The sequence below is a fragment of the Triturus cristatus genome, chromosome 2_1 (genome assembly GCF_964204655.1).
Source record: "Triturus cristatus chromosome 2_1, aTriCri1.1, whole genome shotgun sequence".
In the NCBI taxonomy this organism is placed as follows: domain Eukaryota; kingdom Metazoa; phylum Chordata; class Amphibia; order Caudata; family Salamandridae; genus Triturus; species Triturus cristatus.
The window spans coordinates 898223275-898249839 of record NC_140581.1 but is presented as its reverse complement, the minus strand read 5'-3'; the positions used below and the strand labels follow the sequence as shown (position 1 = coordinate 898249839).

Genomic DNA, 26565 nt, shown 5'->3' with positions numbered 1-26565 from the left:
TCTGCAGAGACAAAGAGACCCCACTCCTCCCTGTTTGTTTATATACCACATCGCGGTAGTGTTGTCCGTCAGGACTTGAACAGACTGACCGCGAAGGGAAGGGAGGCCTTGAGCGCCAAACGAATCGCCCGCAATTCCAGAAGGTTGATGTGAAGCAACCTTTCCTCTGGAGACCAAAGACCCTTGATCTCCAGATCCCCCAGATGAGCACCCCACCCTAAGGTGGATGCATCCGTTATCACTGTTGTCACCGATGGAGGTAGATGGAAGGACTTTCCTTGGGACAGATTGCCCTCCACGCTCCACCAAGATAGATCCGCTGCAGCTTCTCTGGAGATCCTCACAGACTCCCTGAGATCTCCCTTGTGCTGATACCACTGCTTGCGGAGACACCACTGGAGAGCCCTCATGTGCCAGCGTGCATGGTTGACCAACAGGATGCAGGAGGCGAACAGACCGAGCAGGCGAAGGACCTTCAGAACTGGAACGACCACTCCGTTGTAAAATAAATGAATCATTTCCTGTATGTCGAGAATCCTTTGAGGAGGAGGGAATGCTCGACAAACAGTAGTTTCCAGTATCGCACCTATGAACAGGTTGCGCTGAGAGGGCACCAGGTGAGACTTGGGCACGTTTATCGAAAAACCCAATTTGTACAACAGCTGAGTTGTATCCTGCAGATGACGCAGCACCTTCTCCGGCGACTCCGCCTTGATCAGCCAGTTGTCCAAATAAGGGAAAACCGAGACCCCCGACCTTCTGAGATGGGCTGCCACCACTGCCATCACCTTCGTGAAGACTCGAGGTGCCGAAGTAAGACCAAACGGAAGGACCGCAAACTGATAATGTTGCGACCCTACCGTAAACCGGAGATACTTCCTGTGCGACTTCAGGATGGGGATGTGAAAATACGCATCCTGCAAGTCGAGCGACACCATCCAGTCCTCCTGATTCAGCGCTTGAAGAACCTGCGCAAGGGTGAGCATCTTGAACTTCTCCTGTTTCAGGTAAAAGTTCAAGATTCTGAGGTCCAGTATCGGACGCAATTTGTCGTCCTTTTTGGGAATCAGGAAATACCGGGAGTAGCATCCCCGACCTCTCTCCTGCTCAGGAACCACCTCTATCGCACCTTTTTGAAACAGCTTCAGGACTTCCTCCTGTAGGAGAAGACGGTGGTCCTCCGAGCAAGCACCTTAACAAGGAGGGTAATTCGGAGGGAACTCCCGAAAGGGAAGGGTGTACCCATTTTCTACAAGATCCAGAACCCAGAGATCTGTAGTTACAGACTCCCAATCTTGCAGAAAATGGGTAAGCCGGCCCCCCACAGGACCAGCATGATCCGGAATGGCGGATCTAGGGCTGCTTTGCGGTGGTGGGAGGAGCTGAGGAGGAGGAAGAGGAGGAGGAAGAGGAGGAGGAGAGCCGACGGCCACGTGAGCAACCCCTGATTCTTCCTCTGTAACTTCTAGACGAGGAACCTTGCTGCTGCTGGGTCTGCCTATAGGTTCGAAAAGATGTCCTTCCGAACACTCTATATCTTTTAAAAGACCCCCTCGACTGAGACTGCAGGCCCAGAGATTTAGCTGTTGCCTTGCTGTCTTTGAATCGCTCCAGAGCAGCATCTGCCTTTTTGCCAAACAGGCCAGATCCATCAAATGGCAGGTCCAAAAGAGTCGATTGCACATCCTGTGAAAACTCAGAAGATCTTAACCATGCACTCCTTCTGGTGGCGACAGAAGATCCCATGACTCTCGCCACCGAATCCGCCGTGTCCAATCCACTCTGGATCCCCTGGCGTGCAGCCGCCTGGGCATCCGACAAGATCTCATTGAATCCAGCCCTATCCTCCTCAGACAGTTTCGGCGCCAGTTCCTTAGCCGAATCCATAAGCGCATGCACATATCGTCCCAAGAGGCACGTTGCATTTGTCGACTTAAGTGCCATGCTGGCCGATGAAAAGACCTTCTTGGCCGACTGATCTAGTTTCTTAACCTCTCTGTCACCAGGCACCTGAGGAAAAGCACCCCTGGACTTCCCCGAACAAGCTGCCTGAATCACCAGGCTCTCAGGCGAAGGGTGTGATGTTAAAAACTCAGGGTCCCCTGGGGCTGCTCTGTATCTCCTAGCAACAGTCTTGGAAACCGCAGGAGCAGAAAAAGGCTTACGCCAGACCTCTAACACAGGGTCAACAATAGCCTCATTGAAGGGAAGCAATGGCTCGGACACTGCCGTAGGAGAATGCAATACCTCAGTAAATATATTTGACTTCAACTCCGTAGTTGGCAACTGGAGATCAAGCAGCTCTGCAGCCTTCCTGATAACCGCATGATACGGCGCTGCATCCTTTGAGGGCTCATCTGATGGAGGAGTGATCTCCCACTCGGGAGACAAATCCAAACCACTTGCGTCCTTTAGCTCCTCATACACCTCATCTGACTCAACCAACTCTCCCTCTTCAGGTTCAGCTTCCTCCAAAAGATACCTCCTTTCATCCACCACTCTCTGTGCCGTCCTTCTGGATCGAATCCGCACCAGCGGCGTCGGCGGCGCCGTGTTCGAATCCGACGGCGCCGGCAGCGGCTTCGAACGTGGATCCACAGGAGCAGCCGGCGTCGAACGAGGTCGTGCCGGCGCCGGTGAAGAGGGAAGCGGAGTCGACGTCCTCGGCGCCGGCAGATGCGAAGACGGCGTCGCTTGAAAGAACGGCATGAATGGAGCTTGAGGATAGACCTGCGGCACTCCCAAGTTAAAAGCCATTGGACCAATCGGACCCGCAGGTGCACCAGTGGTATACATGGCCCTCGAAAACACCCCATACATCACATTCAGATAATGCGAGGGGTCCTGACCTGGTCCAGGGAAGGCAGGGCACTGGTCAGGCATCACCGGACTCTGGCCTTCCGGCGCCGACGGTGGAATAAGCGGTGTCGCAGGCTCACCCGGGACTGGAAGATCCTCAACCGGGGCCGGAGACGGAGCCGGAGATGAATCCGCAGCCGGAGATGAAGCCGGCGTCGGGGATATCACCGGAACCGGAGAGGAAGCCGGAGCCAGCTAAGCCACCGGAGAAGAAGGAACCAGAGGTGAGGCCGGGACTGGAGAAGGAGACACGGATTCCCTCCGACGCCGAGCCGGCGACTTCGGAGCCGAACTCTTATCGGAGTGATGCCGTGAAGAATGCCTCCTCTTCTTCTTATGCTTCTTGCCTCTCGAAGCATGTCCCGAAGTCGATTTGGACGCCGATCTCGACCTCGACCTGGACTTTCTCCTTCCTCTCTTTTCTTTCTTCATCCTGGCGATGAAAAGCTTTGCCTCCCTTTCTTTAAGAGCCTTAGAACTCATCTTCCGGCAACAAGAACAACCATCCACATCATGGTCGGACGAGAAACACCAAACACAGTCTTCATGTGGGTCTGTAATTGACATGTGCTTGCCACATTCCCGACAGGGCTTGAAGCCCGACTTCCTTGTCGACATATTTCTCGAAAGAGAAACAGAGAAAACCAGAAAAACACAAAGTAACAGTGAAGCTACCAACAGCAATTCCCGAAATCCGTTGGCGTCGACGGCGCGGAAAAAAGGGAACTGACGTCATCACGCCGACGAGGTCTTCTTATGGAGCCGGTGACGTCAGCGGAGTCGCGAGCGGAGCCGTGTCTCTGTGACGTCGTCTTCGACCTCATCGGCGTGGACTGCTACAAAAGTTTCGAAATGTTGCTGGCGCAGGGGATATTCACAAGGTGAGGAATCCACTGGCAGATGTATCCATCAGAAACATATATACTTGTAGTGTCCACTGTATGAGCTGACTTGAGGCATGTGTTTGATATCATCTGCCCTCTTGTGTGACTGTTTTTGCCCTCTTCTGATATTGCACTGGGAGATGCATGAGATCTTCAATTTCCTCCCATTGCTGGTTACTTGTAGTATCCACTGTATTAGGAACTGACATAAGGCATGTGTTTGATATCATCTGCCCTCTTGCGTGACTGTTCTTGCCCTCTTCTGATATTGCTCTGGGAGATGCTGCATCAGATCATCAATGTCCTCCCATTGCTGGTGGGCATAGCGGTTAGGAAGTGTTAGAGAATTTGCAATCCTCCACTGGGTGACAGCCAACCCTTCCCACTATTCTGCCTACCAACGCTACCCTATTACTTTATCAGCGGTTCATTGCGTGGATGGGGAGCTTTTACCCATTTTTTCAGCTGTATTGACGATTATCAAGTTAGCCGATGTGCTGCCCTCATAAACAGTGGATCCTGGGACTAGTGCTTACATTTCTTCTCAACTCAAGGAGTCCCAGCCTTCAAAGAAGTGGGTTCTTGAAATGTATCCTTTCTGTGGTCCAATGCTTGGGATCACTTGGTTTTTTCTCTGGCTTGGCATGAGGGCCTGCAGAGGGAAACAGGGTTTTGTCTGTACCTCAACACTTCTCTGAAGAATCAGCGTCAAGGTCCTGCGCACCTCTTCTTGTGTGAGCTTGTTCAAGCTCTCTTTGCTCTTTCTCCATCCCTCTGCCCTCCTGTGGCTTGAAAGAATACAGAGCCCTTAAGATCACTCTTTAAAGTTTTACTTCTTTTGTAACAGGGCTGCGATTTCAACATCAAGTTGACGTTTCTTGCGCTTGACCTTGAGCACCCATTAGTCCGCATCGAGAGAGTCAGCACCAACTCCCTTTTTGGTGTCGGAGTTTCCTTCTGCTCTACCTGTTTCGACTTCTCTTGATCACCCTTCAGGGTCGAAGTTGACTCTGATGGTTTGTCTCCTGCAATGTGCTTAGCGTTGGACCCCTGGGGCTCTTTATGTTTTTGCTTCCCTTTGATCATTAAGTGTTTTGGCATCAGGGGGTACTTCGTGGACTTTTGAGTCTGTTTAGTTAGCTCAGACCCGACACACATGTGCACCATTACTTGTTAGTGTCTCTGGGCTTCGCCACCCCCTTCGACACCTTCTTGCCACATTCTCGTTTCACGATGTGCACAAATTCTTTCTCGGTCTCAGACCGTCTCCCTGTGCCAGTTCGGTCTCCTCTGTTTCTCCTCATCATCACTGGATAGCCCAAAGTACTAGAGTGAAGTCTGCGACTGCATCATAGCATACGTGCCCACTGTTGATTCTCTGTAGCTTTCAATGTTTTCAGCTGAAGCTTGCAACAGGACAAGGAAGCGTTCTCCATCTCCCTTGAAGCACATTGTCTGAATGCATGGTTGAGTCTCCAAAGTAATCTTTCAGCGAAAAAAATCGTCACAACAGGTTTCCTACCGGTTTGCTTCAGTGTTTCAAATCCGTTCTCTCCTTTTCTCGTGATATCCCTTGATGAGAAGTCAATGCACTTTCCAAACTTTGGAGTGCCTTCATCCTACCACACTCAATGGCGAAAAAAAGAATCTGACAATGGCGGTCACACACAGCGGCTTCTGTGGCATATGTCAGATTTCACAAGGAAACGGACGTCATCATATGGTCCTTGATGACACCCAGCAGCAAAAACAAAAAGAGAGAGAGACACTAAGTGAAGTATTCTGGATGTATCCATTACATGACTGAATATTGCACAGCATGTTTAGCTAGAAAAGATTCATACTGCAAAACAACTTAGTTGAGAATGGGGGGAAAGTTAGACACAAAATCGAGAAGAATATAGTGGAAGCATAGAAAGACGGGGCTCTGATGGCTATATCTTGATTAAAAGGCTATTAGCATTCCCACATAAAACATGCTGTGCACATGGGGTAGTATAGCTGTTCACCAAGGCATGCTTAATTTCTCTTCCGTCTCCTGCTTCCCACATAAATGAGTTCAGGTCATTTATACATAGGGGTCCATTTGATCAGTAGAGGGACAATGATTGACTGGCAATCTCCAACAAGTTCTCCAATGGTGTTTTGCCATCAGTGTAAGGTAGAGATTAAGTTCCAGGAAAATGAAAGACTGCATAGTGCCCAAAATAGTCACTGGGTAATGTTCTCTGAAAGCACGGTGGAAGATAAAATCATCACTTCTGGCTTTGTAGCCACAGTTCTCACTTCCAGAATTTCACTTGATCTGCAGAAACCACTTACACACCGCTTTTTCAGGAGTTAGAGAGCTAATCTATAATACTACATTAGTGAGAAAGCATGGGAGACTCTGGATTACCCCAGACTTGAACTGTTTGGGGTGCTTAATTAGGGTGTGATGGATCTGGTATTGAAATGTGTGAAACATACCATATGAAAAATAACGTGGTGACTTATGAAGGCAGCTAAGCAAGTGACTGCTCATTTTGGAAGATGGTTGAGGCACTGGCACTGACAAAACGTTTCAATAGCTTCGGAATATGCTATATATTGGAAACTGAACCACCATTCCCTCCCTGACAACTCTAAATATTTTGTTTCTGCATAGCAAATAATTTTCGACTTCAAGGTATAGAATGATGTAGCCTTGCCAATACCGATTATATGATTATATGATAATAGCTTTGAAATGATTTGAATAACTTATTCTGGGAAAACACTAGTGCATGTCTTGAGAGAAATATTAGAGCAAAAGGTTTTCACGAGTTCGAAATCTAACACCGTTTTTGTGCTGAAACCCAAAATACTTTAGGATTTCTAAACTTAGGAAGGAGAACGCGCCCAAGTAAATTGGAAGGTTGAAGTGGGGCAGGAAATCTCAAGCTGTATTAATATATGTTCTTTAGATAAACTCGTCTTTTTTGTCTTGTTATTACTGTTAGAGTTCCAAACAAAAATGGCAAACAAGGTTAAAAGAGTTATATACACAAAATCAAATGATTGAGGTGGGTCTTATTTAAAATGTCAGCCCAATTACTATCATTGATCTCTATAAATTATGCATGTAATGTAACTGTTTGCTTTATGACTTCCGGTAAAACTATCTGGGTTGGGAACAGTGCTTTCAGTTTCCATTCATCTTCTTTTAATACACCAACAGGGTTAATACTAACATTTTGTCAGACAAAAAGTTGCATTAAAATAAGTCTTGATTGTCTTTGAACTTACCCACTGACACCAACTCATTAAGAATATTCAGGATATTTAGTGAAGTCTGAAGATCTTTTGTATTCTGTAAAGAAAATAGATACTATAATTGCAAAGCATGTCCAAATGTGTACATAATATTCTTCTTGACAAAATGTTGCATGTGAGTTTGTGTGATATCCAAGTAACGCAACAACATTCAGAATACAATATATTCAGAAAAAAATTGGACTTCTAAGCATGGAGGAGACTATAATAATGTATTCTTTAACTGTGTTTTTTTGTTTATTATCACAAATGACACCTATTTACTTTTCTTGGTATTGATATCACCGATCTAACAAATAACTTTAAATCATTTATCACAATATTCTAGCTGCACCAAATGACACTCACAACACTTAGAGATAAACACAAAGTATATTTGAGCTTGTATATTTTTTTCTTCCGTGGTATACTACTGTTTAAACAACAGGGTACATTCAAAGTGAAGAGCTAACATTTGAAAATAATAGTTTGTGCTTGGGCAGATCTAATTCCTGCAAACACAAAACCTCACACATTGCTCTAACAAAGCTGAAGGAATAGGGTGTTGGAAGTGGTTACAGTTCTTTTAATCAGGCATCAACCATATTCCCATCTCTTAACTATTATAACCCTTTCTAAGATGCATAGAATACAGAAAGGTTGTCTACTGGTGAAGGGACAATCTGACAGGTGAGAAATGCTTCACCCCAAGGTTGACCAAAATTTGCACCAGTGATACAACAACCTTTAGCCTCGCCCAGTTTTTTACAAGGATTGGCTAGCTGCCTCCACATTAGTTAAGTCGCGAGTATCTTCAGTTACACTGTAACCATATCTTAGCAGCACTGCCCAGCACAGACTTTTATATAACATGAAGCTTACTAAATCTTATTATTGTCTCACTACTGGAAAGAACAAGGACACAAAAACTCTGAAGCACAGGTCTTTTTATAGGGGCAATTGCTTTGAGTGTGGATTTCCCATCAACTAGTCCACTGCTGAATTGTTACAGCAACTGATCATTGGAGGGGATCCAATCACGTTAATGTGTGTCTGCTCAAACTTAGTGCAGTTCAGCTCTTAGTGTCAAACATTACATAATGTTCTCTATGTTTTTGATTGCATGGCAGACATCCCCTCTCTCTGCAACTTTGTGAAATTCCTGTCGCCCCACACCTAGGAAATAATGATTGAGGTCAAGAACAACACATCTGCCTGTTTACTTGATCCACAAGACAAGTAAGATCAACAGCCAGTTTGCTGTGCCACAGTTTGATGCAGGAAATTAATTGTTTAGCATCAGTAATACTATGCATACAGTTGAACACAATGTTTAAAATGGCATATATGGTTCATTGCCTTTATGTTAAGGTGTTAGGATGGGCCCTCCAAGAAATATAGTAAAATGTTAGCTGAACATGAATGACTGATACTGCTTCCAATATACAAATGTGTTTAAATGTGTGCTAATGAGCATGTGTAGCTACTGCACTAGCTAAACATGCCTCTTTTTAATGAACCAACCCACTTAATCTTTCATCCTTCTCCTCACTCCGCTTCCTGAGAACCTTTACCTCTGTTCTCTCTCCTTTGTGGCCATGCTATAGTTCTAGAAGGTTGCTTGCACTAGGACTAGACCTCTCCCCCTACTCTGGGGACAAAGTTGCTTAAGAAAGGAAGGACATGTGAAATCATTTTTATACCTGTTAAAAGTGCTACCAAAGCATTACTGAACATTAACACACATTTAAGCACCCGATCATGTTTTATTCTACAGCTGTACATTGCACGTTTAGCCAAACTGTTCACGTAAGAGTAGCCTCATTCTGAAATTGTCAAAGATAAGAGGTAACTCCAGATTAAAGACAGTCAGCTTTCTGAAGTACTCTATCTTCTTCTCGAGGTCTTTTCGCATTCTTCAGATCAGAAGAACTAGGCACCTGCTAATAGTTTTTGTTCATTCACATGTTCTTACTCCATTTGCTGCACTGAAGATGATGTAGAAATGTAGAAAAAAGTACTGAATTTAGCATTATGTGCTTCTACAATTCAGACGGTGGATCACACTTAAAATATTGTACTAGTAGCCACATTTTTGTATTTAATATGTGACATTCATGAGCTTTCCAGGGTGACGGTTTCCTTCACAGAATCTGGTGCACTGTGTGCTGGGAAAAGTCTTCATTCAGAGATTAAATGGGATAAGCGGTGGACCAGACTGCACAAAATGACAACAAGTGGCAAGTTAAAGAAGAGATTTCTCCAGGGGGACTGGGATATAATAGAGCCCAGCACTGGGAACAGTGATTAGGCCAGATAGTCTAAGCACAAAGAACAAAATTAAGGTGAAATCTGATCAGTTATTTTTTGCTTTGCTCATTCTATGTGATATATCTTGATGTATCAGAAGTGCACTAAAGTGTCGTCTGGGGAGGAGACTACTGGAGAATAGACTGGTTGGGTAGGTAAAAATCAGAGGAGTCCCACAGCAGATACAGTTTGTGTAATCCATGGTATGGAGCAAGAGGGCTCTAGAGAATATGTGGGTATGTGGAAGACCATCAGGAGTGCCAGGACCCAAAGCACAGACGCTTGAAAGATGAATGTGTGGGTGAAAGAAGACCTCTGATACAGCCACACCACCCCTCTTCGCTAGCCTCTCCTGGCAAACAACCAAAGACCGACTGAAAGCGAGAGGATCTTTTTCTTATTTTCAAAAATATATTTTTATTGAGTGTTCATTTTACAAACAAAAAAGGGAACGGAACTACAGGATACAGATCAGGTAAAAAATGGCACTCCACTTGCTAAGGGAGACCATTAAGCTAATAAGTAGTAAATTAATCATGGGTCTCTAAATCCAGCGGGCATCATAAGATCAGGCCCGAGAGTCCCCCGAAGTTGATCCACTGCCAATCATTGTTGCACAGAGCAGGCCACTTCCGCTTCGGCATACCCATTTACTCCCCTCCTGTGCCGTCACCACAAGCGTCAAGTGCTCGCAAGTAGCACTGAAGTGGGCTCCAAATGTCTTTGGGTCAAGCAGTGAGCAGCAGCTGTTCTGCATATAGTTCCATTTGTTCACTACAATAGATCAGAGAATAGAGCTACTGCTTATATTTAGGTGACCTGCCACAACCCCAGCAGTAGGCCACTCTGTTGAGCCTGCAGAAGGGCCAAGGCTGTACAGAAAAGGAAAGAAGGGAGCACATCCGACATCCATCCTAGCAGTATTACCCAGGAGTCATGCGGTATGTCAAGTTCCATTATCTCAGAGTGGGCTGTTAGGACCTCTCGCCAAAACTTACTGACGCCACCACACTACCACAGGAGATGCAGAAAACCTGCTTCCTCCTGGCTACATCGTTCACACCTAGAGTCCTGAAGCTATACAAATTTGTGAAGGGTTTGGGACGTGTAGTAGGCCCTGTGTAAATATTTGTAATGAGTAATGTGCAGCCAACTGCTGGCTGATATCTTACCCATTTGCCCACAGCAGAAGCGCCTCATCTTGTCTGGTATATCGAGACCCAGCTCTTCCTCCCACCTAAGTTTTGCCAGAAAGCGATTTAAGATAGTTTCCTCCAATGATGTTGCATACAATGTATAAGCTAATCGAGTTGTGTTTGGGACTGATTGGAGTTTTTCCAGGGTGTGACTAGGTGAAAGCTTTTGCAGAAAGACCGGGGTGACCGTATGTACGCCGTCCCCCCTCCCCACCTCAGTCTGTGATAGAAGAAGAGTGTGTTGCCAACTCCAAAGGAGTCAGGGAGTAACTTCAATTAGTTATCTTTATATAAATCAGCCCAGGTGTCAAGTCCCCGTGCATGGAGTTCAGCAATCGCTTTTGGTTCATGTGTGATAGGGAGGAGTGAATGGTGATAGAAAGAAGCGAGAAGAAATTCAGCAGCTTCTTGCCTGTTCAGCTGGACTACCCAGACCAGGCTCTAGAGGTAAATGCCACTGTCTACATTGTAAGAGAGTAGCAACAAATTGGGGCATAGAGCAAAAATGTAAATAGTGATGGATGGGCTACGCCCTTCTCCACCAATAAACACAGGAGATATTGGATTGGGCAGAACCAGAAGTGCGCAAAGTGCGCCTGTGCACATAGATAATACAGCTCTGGGACCGGGCCTCAAATCAACCCAGGTGGAACGAGAGCACAAGAGTGAAGCATCATATCCTGGGCCTCTTTGCTGCCCAAGTGAGCCTTACAAACTGCGTACAAATCTCAAATCTGTTGGAATAGAGCCAGAGTCAGTGGCAAAGGTATATTGGTAAACAGGTACAATAGTCCTGGTAATAGCACCATCTTGATAAGATCTATTGTTCCTGTAAGTGACACGGGGAGAGACAGCCATCTTGTGATCTGCTCGGTCATCTTGGTCAAGACACAGACATACTTTTCCCTAATTACTGCGTCCATATCCTTATGCCCCTATACTCCAAGGTTTTTGGAAGTGTCACTAGACCACTCTAGTGGACATTCTGGGATGTATTTTGGGGTGAGCGGGTGAGCGGGAAGAGGACAGATTTAGCCCAATTGATATGGAATCCCTGAAAGAGCTCCATATTGAATACATTCTCTCAGTATGTTATTGAAGCACGTGGCTGGGTCTCTCAAGTATAGTCATGTCATCTTCCTACAGAGAGATAAGGAGCAGCCGACTTGTGTAGCGGATTGCATGGTCAGTGTAGCGCTGCCTAAGTATGCTTGCCAGCAGTTCCAGTGCCAATGCAGATAATACAGGGGAAAGGGGGCATCCCTGTCTCGTACCTTGAGTAATAGTGACCTAAGGGAACATCTGTCCATTAATACGGATCTTCGCCACAGGTGACGCGTACAGTAGACAAATCCAATTCAGAAAGACCTGCAGGAGCCCCATTCTAGCCACAACATTAAACAAATAGCTCCACTCAGGGGAGTCAAAGGCATGAGAGGTCCAGGAACACCGCCACCACACTAACATCAGCGTCTAGGTCCTGAAGTATAGTGAAGAGGGTACGCAAAATGTGCGCAGTTGAGCAACCTAGCGCAAAACTTGATTGGTCCAGCCGGACCACATCGGATAACAATAGATTGAGGCGGTTGGCGATTAATTTGGCCATTATGTTTGTATCACAGTTGATAAGGGACAACAGGCTATAGGATTCACAGGACTGAGGGTCCTTTCCTTGTTTCAAAAGCGTAACTATTATGGCCTCTTGCATGGATGGGGGAGTATATGCTGCTGCTGGGCCTCCTCAAACACCGCTAGCAGGTGAGGTAACAATATGAGAGAATAGCGCTTATATAACTCCACAGGTAGCCCGTCCAGCCCAGGAGTCTTGCACATAGGGAGCTTATGGGTGGCCTCTTTTAGTTCATCCAGTGTAAAGGGCTCCGCCAAGAACTCGCACTGAGCGTTGCTCAGCCAGCCGAGAGCAGTGCTCCCTAAATAATCCGCAATCACCTGGTCTTGAGAGCATCTCCCCCCATCCCCCCTTCCCGAAGTGTACAGTTGTGAATAATGGGAATGAAAGGATTGTATAATGGCATCCGTGGACTGATGACATCCACCAGAGCCATCCACCACCTGCACAATGTAGTTAGCCGCCTAGGGGACTTTAACCATGCTGGCCAGCATCTTGCTGGGCCAATCTCCCTCACCATATGTTCTGGCCCTAGCATATCTCCCCCGGAAGCAGCACTCCTGCCCTGCCAACTTCGAGTACTCAGTCATCTGGTCTCTAGCAAGTGTCAGGGTGGTATGAAATGGGACTCTGGCAGCCAACTCATCAATGCCATGCTTTAATTTATCCAGTTGTGCTCTAAATAATTCCACCCCCCCCCCCCACTTTACAAGTAGAATCTCTTCACCATAGACTTAAAAGATTCCCATACCATCCCCACACTTGCCACAGACCCTAAATTGATCTGAAGGAATATGTCAATATGAGTGTGCATTTCCTCCACAAACACTGAGTCCAGGTGGAGCTCTGGTTTAAAACACCAGTGTTGCCCATGGGCTGCAACCCAGGAGGCTTTACTCCTAACAATACAGGAGAATGATCAGGTATCATCCTAGGCAGATGTTTAACCTAAGGGCCCACATCCAGAGTCACTAGTCAGTAGTCAGTAGTCGATTCTAGCCCATGTACTACCAACAGCAAAGTGGAAGGTACCCTGTTTAAGCTGCGTATGACTATGCCTCCAGACATTCAACAGGCTGTGATCCATCATTATCTCAGTGGGATGTCTCGAAGCTGAGGAGGACAGGCTGGCGGTAGGCCTTGGTATATCCAGCCCGTTCAGGAGGGTGCAACTGAAGTCCCCACCCACAGGAGGGTGCTGGGGTGTGTAGCGAGGACCCTTCCCCATAATGTGTCAAAGAAGGTTGGGTCATCTACATTTGGGGCACAGAGGTTAACAATAATCACACTGTCCCACACAGCCAGCCCCAGAGGATGGCGTAGTGTCCCAGTGTATCTGTGCACAGTCCAACTGATGTGAAGGGAACCCTTCTTTTCGCTAAGATAGTGACCCCAGTGGTGTAGGAGGAATAGGATGAGGATACATAGTGTGCACCCCACCTTTTGCAAAGGAATTATCCCGGTGCATTTCCTGCAGGAGGGCTATGCTTATATGGTGCCAGTCTAGGAACAATAATAGGAGCCACTTTTTTCTCAAACGCCTAGTCCTCAAACGTTCAAGGTTACACATCAGTCGTCGGCATCATTTGGGTGTCAGAGGAATAACGAGCAGCATTCAGGTGACATTCCAACCCGCAGCCTGGGGAACAGATTAAGGTATATGCTGTTATGTTTTGTAATGCACCACTATATAGGCCTGGGTAGTCGCCTAGCCTTTCACCTACATTTTTCCTGCCAGTGTACTACATAACGGTTTTTGACATTGACCTTTTACCTAGTTAAGGTGCTGCATAAATGTTGTGTGGCTTTCCCAGAAAACTAACCTCATTTATTATGTGAGTATTCTCAGAATTACAGCAGGATTACCATCTTTTGCATAATAACTATATATAAGGGTTATCCCTTCGTCATCCTCAGCCAAAATGACACAGAAGGTAGGACCCCTGAGGGTACATTTCGGGTATATACACACCATATCTTTGCTGGGGCAGGCAGAGGAGAAAACCTTCCATGCTGACACACTGACGCGAGACACTGAGGTTCCTGCACGCAGAAACTCTAGCACGCAGTAGTCTGACATCCCTCACGGAGTCCATCTCGAGACCAAGAAGGGGTCCTTCATTCTCTTACACCCGGTAACAGGGTTAGCTTTATCCTAGGGGGATTCTTAGCTCTACACCTAGATACATGCTAGGTATACTTAGATACATATAGTTAGGGTTGCATCGTAGGTGTACTCGTTATTATTGTCATGTATTCATATGCTTACATATATTCATTGTTTTAGCACTATGGTAGAAATCTACCACCCATTTACTCTGTTGGTGCTTATAATCATTTATATCTGTTTCTGTCTTATGGTTGTTTCAACACACCTATTTTACACTAGAAGGATGCAGGTTCAAAAAATGCTTATTGAAAACGTCCACACCGTTTAGTCTGCGTATTTCTCTGAAACAAAGTGAGCACGAGTGACTGAGCGAAAAGTACTGCAAGGATGTACAGGTTTCATGAGACATCCTTGGCAGCTCGGGCTAGACTTTTCCCATGAGGCACAGGATCAAGACTTGCATATACCCGGGTCTGAACTGGGGTGGCGAAGTGAGCTAAACAACGATGATGGATTCAACCCAGATCTGTGACTGGAGGCGAGGGTCTGAAAAGTTGCAGTGCTCTGTCTATCATTGCCTTGTGGTTTCTTTGTTCGCCCTAAGTTGCCAGGGTATGCCCAGACATGGGACCCTTGCTCGCTTTGCCACTGGATTCAAGCTAGCCTGGCTGATGAGAGGTGGTACCCCGAAAGCGGTCCCAGGATGCTTGTTTCTGTTCCCAGGAAGACCTGGCTTGGCAGTTCGGGATGGACTGTTTCCATGAGGCACAGCGTCAAGTCTGATTTGCGTATAGCCGTGTCTGAACTGAGGTGGCGAATTGAGCTAAAGAACGATGATGGATTCAACCCAGATCTGTGATTGGAGGTGAATGTCTGAAAAGTTTCAGCGCTCCATCCATAATCTCCTTGGGTTTGCTTTGCTTGCCCTAGATTGGCAGGGTATGCCCAGATGTGGGTCCCTTGCTCACTTTGCCACTGGATTCAAGCTAGCCTGGCTGATGAAGGGTGTTACCCCAAAACTAATCCAAGGATGCTTGTTTCCAGTCCAGGGAAGACCTGGCTGATTAGTTTGGGCTGGACTGTTCCCATGAGGCACAGGTTCAAGACTTATTTGCATATAGCCGTGTCTGTTCAGGGGTGGCAAAGTGAGCTAAAGAAAGATGATGGATTCAACCCAGATCTGTGATTGGAGGTGAGTGTCTGAAAAGTTTCAGCACTCAGTCCATCATCTCCTTGTGTTTGCACAGTAATCTAGCATCTCACAGAACATCCATGCAATAGAAAAATGAGAAAGTGAGTAATCCCCCCTTCCCTTCCCCTCCCACTCTGGCAGCCCAAACCCACCAGGACCCACCCCATGACATATTGGCAACTGGATACGAGTCCCAAGCACCCACCCACTCTGATGCCCAATTCCATCAATAAATGAAGCCCTCCTACACTTAAAAAGGAATCAGGCCAAAAGGAATACTTTAAGACTAGTAAACAAGAAAGAAAACTGATACAAATGGAACCAAGAAATATAGACATGGATAAGGGTGTAACCACTGGGGTGCACCAGAAGAGACAGTAAGCCAGACCCCGCCAAGGGCAGGGGGTGTCAGGGACATCAGGGACATCAGCATTCTATGTGTAAACAACTATGGATATTTTTCCCATATCAAGAGAGAATGCAGTATATCAGTAACCAGCACCCATTTCTTCTTGGGAGAGAAACAGCAAAGCTTCAGGATGGCTACGCCGCACAGACAGAGAGGCAGTTTGCAATAAGGGAAAAGCGTAGCCGAGCAAGCGCCGACTTGGATATTCCAACATGCCAAATTGCTGACATTGCGCGTTATCTTCGGTGGCGAATAGATCTAACCAAGGCTCTCTCCACTGTCGAAAGAGACCTTGCACCACCTCCGAGTGAAGACGCCATTCGTGATCCATTATGCACCTGCGGCTGAGTACGTCCGCCCTGGCGTTCAGGGAACCGGTAAGGTGTTGAACCACCAGGGATATGTCCTGATGTTCCAGCCATGTCCAGAGGCAAAGGGCCTTCTGACAGAGGGTCCACAACCCCACCCGCCCTGTTTGTTGCAGTACCACATGGCGGTGGTGTTGTCCGTGAACACCTGCACTACTCTTCCCTGGACAGAGGGACGGATTGCTTTCAGTGCAAGACAAATCGCCCGGAGCTCCAGAAGGTTGATGTGAAGCCCACACTCCGCCGAAGAGCAGAGACCTCTGATCTCCACCTCTCCCATGTGGCCGCCCATCCCAGAAGGGATGCGTCCGTCACCACCGTGTGTTCTGGTTGGGGAAGGGAGAGGGATCTGCCATTGACCCAATCCTGGTTTGTGAGCCACCACTGCAGTTGTTGGGTAGTGCCCTCTGAGATCTGGACGTAATCGGACAGATTCCACTGATGCTGCTCCCACTGGAACCTCAGGTCCCACTGCAGAGCCCGCATGTGCCACCTGGCATGATCGACCAGCAGGATGCAGGAGGCCATGAGGCCCAGCAGCCTCAGAGTCATTCTGACCAAAACCCGGGATAGAGACTGAAAGATCGGAATCATAGCCTGAATATCCCGGACTCGCTGTTCGGAAGGATAGACCCGAAACGAGGTCGTGTCCAGAACCGCCCCGATGAAGAGGAGCGTCTGAGAGGGAATCAGGTGCTACTTCGGCACATTGATGGAGAACCCCAGCAAATGCAGGAGGTGGGCCGCAGTCTGTAGGTGGGAGACGACTGCCTGGGGCGAGCCCGCCTTCAACAGCCAGTCGTCTAGATAGGGGAAGACTGAAACCCCTGATCTGCGCAGATGAGCTGCGACCACAGCCATCACTTTCGTGAACACCCAAGGGTGGCTTGTAAGGCCAAAGGGGAGCACGGTAAATTGAAAATGCTCGTGGCCTACCGTGAACCGTAGGTAATGCCGGTGGGCCGGCAGGACGGGGATGTGAAAATAGGCGTTCTGCAAGTCCAACGCCACCATCCAGTCTTCCGGATCGAGGGCAGACAAGACCTGAGCAAGCGTCAACATCTTGAACTTCTCCTTCTAGAGGAAGCGATTGACATCCCTGAGGTCCAAGATAGGACGCAGGCCCTTGTCCTTCATGGGGACCAGAAAGTAGTGAGAACAACAACCACGACCTACTTCTGGGACAGGAACGTGCTCGATGGCTCCCTTGGCCAAGAGAGCCGTAACTTCCTGCTGGAGAAGGGCCAGATGATCCTCCGACATGCGGTGACATCTCGGTGGCATGGCTGGAGGGGTAGTCTCGAAGGGGAGGGAGTAGGCCCTTTGGACTATTTGCAAAACCCACCTGTCCGACGTGATGGTGCGCCAGTGGGGGAGGTGATGGCGAATCCTGCCACCCACTGGCGTTTGATGGGCCTGAAAGGTCAGAATAGGAGGGTTTGGAGGCAGCTGCAGCGAGGGGGTTGGTGGACTAGCCCGCCCGCTGGCCCCCAGAACCACGACGGTTGTTCCCACGTCCCGGGCCGCAGGAAGGTTGGGTAACGTGCTGCGGCCTGTGGCTCTGGGCGGGATGTAGCAGGGCACCCCTTCCGTAGCCATGAAAGGGGCGAAAAGCAGACTGCGCAGGGCGGGTGGAGAGGCCCAAGGACTTGGCGTTAGCCCGTGAGTCCTTGAAGCGCTCTAGAGCACTGCCTGCTTTGTCGCCTAAAAGGCGACGGCCATCAAAGGGCATGTCCATCAAGGTGTTCTGGACAGCCCCTAAAAAGCCAGTGGACCTTATCCAGGCATAGCGATGAAGCGCTACTGACGTGGAAAAGGTTCTGCCTAGAGAGTCGGCGGGGTTCAGCCCACAACGTATTGTAAACTTCGCTGCATCCCTCGCGGCGGCAATAGCCTGGGAGAGCACTGCCCGGGCCTCCTCCGGACACTGACGCAGCACCTGCGCCACCATATCCCACACCAAGTGGAAATAATGGCCCAAGAGACATGCGGTGTTTACAAACCACAGTCCTTCGCTGGCGGAAGAGAAACTTTTCTTACCAAGGTGGTCCAGCTTCTTGCATTCCCTTTCGGCAGGAGAGGTAGGGAAGGAGCTTTTGGAAGTGGAGGCTTGGACTACCAAGCTGTCCAGGGTGGCGTGTTGGGAGAGGAAAGTGGGGTCAACCGGAGCCGGGCGGTGGCGTCGGGCAATCATCCTCTCCACGGGAGCCCCCGTGTTGGGCCTGAGCCACGTTCCCAAAAGGACGTCAGTGAGAGCCTCATTAAACGGCAGCAGGGGCTCCGAAGAGCTCGCAGCCGGATGAAGCACCTCTGTCAGGAGGTTAGTCCTGACCGCCACTGTAGGAAGCTCGAGGTCAAGAGCCTCAGCCACCCTACGCAACACCACTGCATACAACGCTCCCTCCTCTGTAGCCACAGTAGGAGGAGACAACATGCCAAGGTCAGGGGAAGTGTTGAGACCACTGGCATCCCCCAGTTCCTCTCTCCAGTCCTGGTCAGAACCTAGCTGGTCAGTTAAAGGGTCACCTGACCCCTCCCAGTCCTCCCCCTCATCGTCTGGATGCCACTCAGGTTGAAAAGAGGCTCCAGGAGTGAACAGGGGCACAAAAACCCCAATCGGCGCCGGGTATGGCGTCAGAGAACGCCGGTCCGGCTCCACGTCCATGTCGAGGCGCAACGAGGTCAACGGGCGCCGATCCAGATCCAGGTCTGGAGCCAAGTGGGGCATGTGGCGCCGGCAGCGAAGACCTAGGCCCCCCAACCGAGTCTGCGGGGCCCGAAGGCGTGACGGCGTGGTCAGTACACCCAATGAAGGGATGCATCACCTCGTAAAACGTACAAAGCTGGGCGGGAGTCGCTCCGGGTCCCGGAAAGGGAGACAAACTCAGACTCGAGTCTTCGGGCTCCGCGCGCAGAGCCGTGGGAGGGGCACCACCCGCGTGTCTCGTCTGATCGGCCGACCGACGAGGAGAAGTCGAAGAGCAACAATGCTTCTTCAACTTCTTCTTATGCTTCGACTTACCTGAACCAGAGTACGAAGACTTCGAAGACTTGGAACCGGAATGGTGATGGATCCGCGACCGGTCCCTCGACCTCCCTCTCGACCGGGTATTTGAGCGGCACGGAGCCGACTGTCGGTGCTCAACCAGCTTTCGGGACCGCTCCCACAAAGCCTTCAGTGCCATCGACCAGCATTCGGAGCACAACTTGGGGTCATGGTCGTGCTCCAGGCAAAAAAGACACACACGGTGCAGATCAGTCACCGGCATCATGCGATGACAGGAACCACAGGCCTTGAAACTAGGCATCCCTCGTGCACCATCGGAGTCGAAGACTCGAAAAAGAAGTCGACAAAAGTCGGAAAAAAGTTAAACAAAAAATGACTGAGGTACCGCTCTTCCCGAATCTGCGCTGGCTGGCGCGGAAAAAGAAAGAACTGACGTCAGCGGGCGAGGGCGGCGTCTAAGTGGCTGATGCGGCGTCATCCCAGCGGCCACGATGCCAATGACGGACGTGAAGCCGACCAACGCCACCTTCCGACGTGCAGAGGTACTGCTGCCGAAAAAACTTTCGGGATCCAGTCTGACGCCTGGGGGTAATTCTAAAGTAAGGAATCTATAACTAACGTGTTTCTTTTAGATATATATATTATATATAAAATACATAGAAATGCACCATATACACTGTATAATAAAATATACCCAAGAAGAGTACACAGAAACGTGCACAACAGTGGACATTGGCCGAGATGTGATAGCGGCAAGCTGGCAACAACCATACGGTACCGCATATAGAATAGAGGGAGTGGAAGATATCACACACCCAGAAAAAGAAAAGCAATCGGACACAAAACAAAACTACCGACTGAATGGTGACAATCAGGTGGCTGAGAGACAACCGCAAGGGAAAACAGCAGGTGAAAAACAACCTGCTTGACTAGAGCAATGAAGACCACTATCGGGGACTGTAAAAGAGCAAGTTGATCAAAGGTCAACACAGAGGAGGCCTTTACAGACAACCTGTCTCAAACTTAGAAAAATAAATATATTAGACAGAAAGGAGGTCTAGCTGAAGCCATGAAGAAAGACAAAATAAAAAGTGTGGGAAGACCAACACCACAAGTGGAGATCCACAACCAACCGATCAGTAAAAGAACTGGAGTAACATACGGAGTGTCAGCAAACACAGCAAAACAATTGTGGAGGCCACAAAAGAAATGTGTTCATAGGAGACAGGACCCATAAAAGGGTCAGAAGGTATAACTGAAACACAGCAAGAACCCCATAGTACACCACGCCTATGGAGGAGAAAGAACCTCACCTCTGCCAGAGGAAGACAAGGGAGAAAAAGAGAGAAAATTCTACAAACAAAAGGAAATCTCCAGAATCCACAGGACAGCCTGTGTCCAGCAAACATCTTGTGACATCAAAAGTGAGCCTCATCTTCCCACTGATGAGTCCAAGGGATAACGAACTCTCAAGGAGTTGGAACTTCATCCCTGCTCACGAGTTCCCAGAAGAATCCAAAAGGAGTACCAAACCTCTGAACGAACCAACCCAAGAGAGGGTGGTCAAGGAACACACGATGGAGAAGAACAACCAGTTCAGTAACTAAATGTTGGGGTAAGTATAGGAAGGGTCATGGAAACATTTTAAACAAAGCACAAAAACACTATCCAAAAGCAATAACAGCTTCGCGCATTGCAGAAGCAGAGTAAAAATATACCAGGCATGCCAAGAAACGGACACGGTACATCCACAAGGACACTTGAGAGAAAGAGAAATGACAAGAGACCTTTGTACCTGTGCATAACGGGAACTAGCACAAAGAGGAAGAAAGAAAGAAAGAAAGAAACAGAGAGAGAAAGAGAAAAGTGAGAAAGAAAGAGACAGAGAGAAAGAAAGGGAAAGAAAGAGACAGAGAAAAAAGAGACAGAGAAAAGAGAGAGAGAAAGAGAGAGAGAAAGAGAGAGAGAGAAAGAGAGAAAGAGAGAAAGAGAGAGAGAGAGAGAAAGAGAGAAAGAGAGAAAGAGAGAAAGAGAGAAAGAGAGAAAGAGAGAAAGAGAGAAAGAGAGAAAGAGAGAAAGAGAGAAAGAGAGAGAAAGAAAGAAAGAAAGAAAGAAAGAAAGAAAGAAAGAAAGAAAGAAAGAAAGAAAGAAAGAAAGAAAGAAAGAAAGAAAGAAAGAAAGAAAGAAAGAAAGAAAGAAAGAAAATGGCCTCGGACGGAGCTGCTAATATACCCTAGGCCAAGAGCATGCCCTCTTTCCTTGCATCTGCTAAGAAAGAAGGGGACCAGATAGAGTGTAGGTAAAAGAGCAAGGAGAAAACCCATGCACCATCCTAACCAGCATACAATGTGACATCCCCAATAAGAAGTACCAAAGTGCCAGAAACATATGGAGGAATGCCCACAGGGCACACCGAAAAAGTACCCTGGAGGACAGGGAACAAAGCGACAGTGCATCTGCACAAGACAAGCAGAATACCCACACGGAACACGGGTAGAAAAAACAAAAAAACACCTTGCATCAACAGGCGTGGAGACCAATAGAGCCACAAAACAAAATGTGGCCCAATAACGGGGACCATAAGTCTTCATTGACTGGTCAGGAAGCAATAAAAAAGACCTGCAGGTCGCGGGAGCACCTCACTGGGTGCCACATATAGGTGAGTGTGAAAAAAAACCCAATGGCACCATTCCAAACGGCTCACATGTAAAAGAAAAACCAGGCGACCATACCTCGTACAAGCTTAGTACAGGGAAAAGAGAGAAATGGACAGTATAGCAAGCAGGGCTTAAGATTTTGCTCCACCCCGACAATCCCAAAAATTGTGTAAAGCGGAGTCAGCTTGAGAGCCAAACGGAGGTTGACCATCGAAAGGCAAGGTGGACTGAACAGCCTCCGAAAAATCTGAGGTGCATAGCCAGACACACAGGCGAAGAGCTACCATAAGAACCATGGCTGTGAAAATCTGTGGTATCCATGCCACAGCGAATCAGCATTTTAGTCACCTGACAGCCATCTTGGAGCAGCTGAGTAAGAGTGTCCCTGGTGACATCATGGACGGAGGGAGAAGGCCCATGACCGAATCTCATGAACACGTGAGAAAAACGTCCCAGAACACAAGCGCTATTAAGGGACCACAAAGCGGAACTGGTGGCAGCAAAGATATATCGACCAAGAGCATCTAGACTTTCAGACTCCCTGTCTGGAAGGATGTCAGCAAGGGTGCCGATGTCAGGGGAGGCTGTAGCAGCCTGAACCACAAAACTGTGCGTAGTAGGCTGTCGGAAAAGGCAGGTCAGGACAGAGCCTATGAGCTATAGACCGGTCCATGGGGGCCCTTAAAACGGGTTTAGCCCAAGAGCCCAACAGAATATCAAAGAGGGCTTCACTGAAGGGGAGCACAGGCTCGTCCCCCATCTGGCCCTGATGAAGTACCCCAATTAGGGGATCAATTGCCACAACTGCAAAAGGGACCTGCCACTCTAGAACCACAGCAACTCTCCGCAGAACCTCAGCAAGAGCAGAGCTAGCCTCAGTAGCAAGGCTAGGAGGGGAATACAAGCCCGAGGATGAGGAAGAGTCAAGGCTACTAGCCTCACCAAGGTCAGACACCCAATGAAACTCCTGAGGAGGCTGAGTAGTGTCACTTATGTCATCACAGACATCACCAAAATACTTGTCTCCCGAGGGAAAAATAGCAGAGGGATCCTCTGAAGGGGGAGGAAGGTAGCACCACAAGAACTGTGCTGTCGACACCCCACCCTTGAAGAGGCACAGGCGGATCAAACATCGGCATCACAGGTGGGAACCCTGAAAGGCTGTGCTCTGGAGCCAATATGGTTTTGATCACAGATCCAGAGGGTCGCACTGACATCAACGGAGGTCCCGCTGGCTTGGAGTCAGTCAAGGCTTCTCCGGCCTCCTTGGGGCTGAGATGCACACCAGAGGAAGGTGGAGAAACAAAAAGAGCATGAAGGGAGATATGGTATTCCCTCATCTGATCCAGAGCCGCCTTTGCGCCAGGGAATACTGGAAGGCACAAGGCAGTCGATCAGCTCCGACTCAGCAACCGGAGGAATTGTAGGTGTGTCAGAGATACCGCACATATGCGGTAAAGTTGGGGAAGACCGCAAAACCGACCGCCTACGGTGTGACTTACAAGTCGACAGCGAAGACGAAGGACCTCAGAAGCTGGTCCTGGAGTGGTCCTCAAAGGGAGAAGACGGCAACCGACAAAGGACCTTCGACCACCACGCCGCTGACAGTGTCATGCAGCGCACCTGCAATGGTGACGACTGCAGCTGAAGACATGAGCTGCACCCTTCGGGGTAATGGTGCATGTCCAGGCAGAACATGCAAATAGAATGAGGGTGTGGGGTCAACATCTTAGTCCACATTCGAGAAAGGCCAATAATGGCCAGAGGTACCGCTCTCCAGATCCGGGTGGAAGCGCAGAAAGGAAGAAACTGACATTAGCGTATCCGAGGAGGGCTTATATGGACTCTGTTGACGTCACATCCGGTGGACAACGTCGCTTGACGCCCTCTACCGACGCGCAGAACTACTGCTGTAAAAACTTTTCTGGATACAATTCTGGCACTTGGGGATAATTCAAAGGTAAGGAATCTGCAGCTAGATGTCTCTATCAGATAATATGTTTAATTTGAACTGCATGGTTTTCTGTACACCTGATGGTGCCTTCCTCAATATGCCAGAGAGTAAGGAAGATGAAGTACTTATTCTACTTTGAGAAAGAAATTGTCAACCTATTGCTGATAACATTAAACTGTCTAAAGAGCTGTCTGAATTGCTTGCTTTGGATACCTCCACATTGTGGTCCACAGCGGATAACAATGTGGAGTGCATCTGATCAAATGAACCATTAAAGATAAAAATAAATCCTATGAAAAAGTTGCCTAGTATTCTACAGCACCCTCTAAAGCCTGTATCTCAAGCAGGAATCATTGTGTATCTTATCAAGCAGGGTGTCCTGGTACAGATTGCTAGCAGATGTAACATTCATATACTCCCTATCAAAAAGGTCAGAAAGACCAGCTTATACAGATTTGTCCATGATAGTAAGAGCCATTAATAATGTAGTTATCCCCAGTTTCTCTGTGGTTTCCAAACTTGTTACTATCCTCTCCTGTATTCCCTCAAATGCACAATGGTTCACCGTGGTATATTTGTCTTCAACCTTCTTTTCCATACCCATCTATTTAGAGGGTCAGTTTCTCTTTGCGTTCTCGTTAAGTGGCTCTCAGCTGGTGTGGCGGAGACTTCCTCAAGGGTTTACTGAGTCTCCTTCAAACTTTTCCAAAGCTCTAAAGAAAGATTTGGACAGCTTGGTCATTCCTGGGAATTCAACTTTAGCCCAGTATGTTTATGATCTACTGCTTGCCTCTGTTACTCCAGACAAATGGAAGCACAACTCCAACTATCTCCTTAGTGAAATGGCTAAGACGCGGCATAAGGCTTTCAAAGAGAAACTACAATTTAGTCTTTTCCCTGTGTAAGTTATTTAAGTGATAAGAACACCACAGAAAAGAGTCACTTTTTGATAGAATGGATTGAAGCAATCTGTAACTTACCATGTACAGTAAACATCTCCCTGGTGATACCTTTCTTTGGTAGGGATGGGCATTATAGACAGTGGATTCCTAGGCATGCCGTTATGGCAAGACCCTTGCAAAATTAGGTTAAAATGGACACCCATTATTCTTTACAATGGTCTAAAAGAGATGAACATGTATGCGCTGGTACAAATGAAACAAGGAATTGTCAATAACAAGATTAATTTTCCCTTTGAGTGGCAGTGCAGGATCATGGTGATTAGAAAAAGCCATAGCATACTATTCTTTCATCTTAGACCACATAGTGGGAGGGCTCCCTCCAGGTCTTTCTTCTATAACCACTGCTGCCTATGTTGTATAAGTCTCTAAAAACACTGTATTGAGTATACCTTGATTGTGGTTGTTTCTCATTCTGTTGTTGCTCTCCTCTTCATTACTAGTCTGCCTCCAACATCACTCTACTTCAATTTATCACTCTGAGACCTGTATCATTGATGCCGAACAGCAAGGGAGAAACCCATAACTGTCTTGTGGTAACCAAGCATGCAACAAACCTACACGTTGATCTTACAGATGCACCTACACCAAATTGTGAACTAATAGATTTTGTACATGGATCATGTCTTTGAAGTGATGATGCAGGCTTGTTGCCGGATATACAGTATGTACTATAAGGAAAAAATTACTCACCTATAACTGTAGTTCTCCAGTATTGACATCTTTCATAGTCACATGCTTGAGTCATTCCCCGCATCGAAATGGGAGTCCCACGGTATAATTACAAAGCAGTAATCTGTTATACATATGTTAAACAGGCTATAAAGCATTACATTTAGTAACCAATTTGCACTGTTTAAAACAAACTAAACTTCAGCTAAACAAGTTACAGCACCCTGTTGACCACTCCCCCACAGGGGCAATCATACTTCAGATTTTCAAGCATAAGTGTTTAAAATAACTTACCAGGATTGAATGGTGAGCCTCTTAGGGGAGGATGGGAGGTTGCATGTGGATCTATGTAAGATGTCAATACTGGAGAATTACAATCACGGGTAACTTTTTTGCTTCTCCAGTATTGTATCTTTCATAGGTTCACATGCTTGAATCAGAATAGTAAGCAGTTGATAAGACATCAATATTTTTTAGATCCATCGGAAGGTAGGTAGATCTAAAACAATATACATTTTCTATTTGGTTTACCTTATTGGAACAGATTCTTAAAGACCGTTTGGCCCATAGTCGCAGCCAAACAGTAATGCAGAGTGAATGTGTGTCTAGATTTCCAAGTTGCTGCTCTACAGGTGTCTTGTATAGACACACCAGCAAAAAGAGTCGTTGATGTAGACTAACTCCTGGTCGAAAGAGCTCTCACTGATCCAGGCTTAAGACTCTTGCTGATGAAATCCAGCACGCCATGCTTTGTTTTGAGAGGGCCTGGACCTTAGAGGAATTGTCATATGCTATCACTAATTGGTCCTTTCTCCTGAAGGCCCTGGTTCTGTTGATATATAAAATTGTATGCATAGTTTAATATCTAGAGTATATACAGCTCTGTCTGCTATGTCCGTGGGGTTATGGGAAGAATGTTTTTAATACTACTGGTTCATTGAGATGGAATTGTGACGGTACCTTAGTGATAAAATGAGGATATATCCTTAGAATTACTCGATCGTCCCTAAACTGCATAGAAGGCTTCTTGATGGTGAAAGCGTGTATCTCACTTACTCCTCTGACCGAAGTAACTGACAGGAGCA

At 47.5% G+C, this 26565-nt stretch overlaps 1 protein-coding gene across 2 annotated transcripts in view; it reads right to left on the bottom strand.

The window, feature by feature from the left end:
- AGTPBP1 (ATP/GTP binding carboxypeptidase 1) overlaps nt 1-26565 on the bottom strand; it is a 1256713-nt gene that overhangs the window by 876989 nt on the left and 353159 nt on the right. For both annotated transcript variants that reach the window (XM_085633101.1, XM_085633102.1), the window contains one exon: nt 7011-7074. In XM_085633101.1, coding sequence (XP_085489227.1) covers nt 7011-7074 — 64 coding nt within the window. The remainder of the gene's footprint in view (nt 1-7010; nt 7075-26565) is intronic.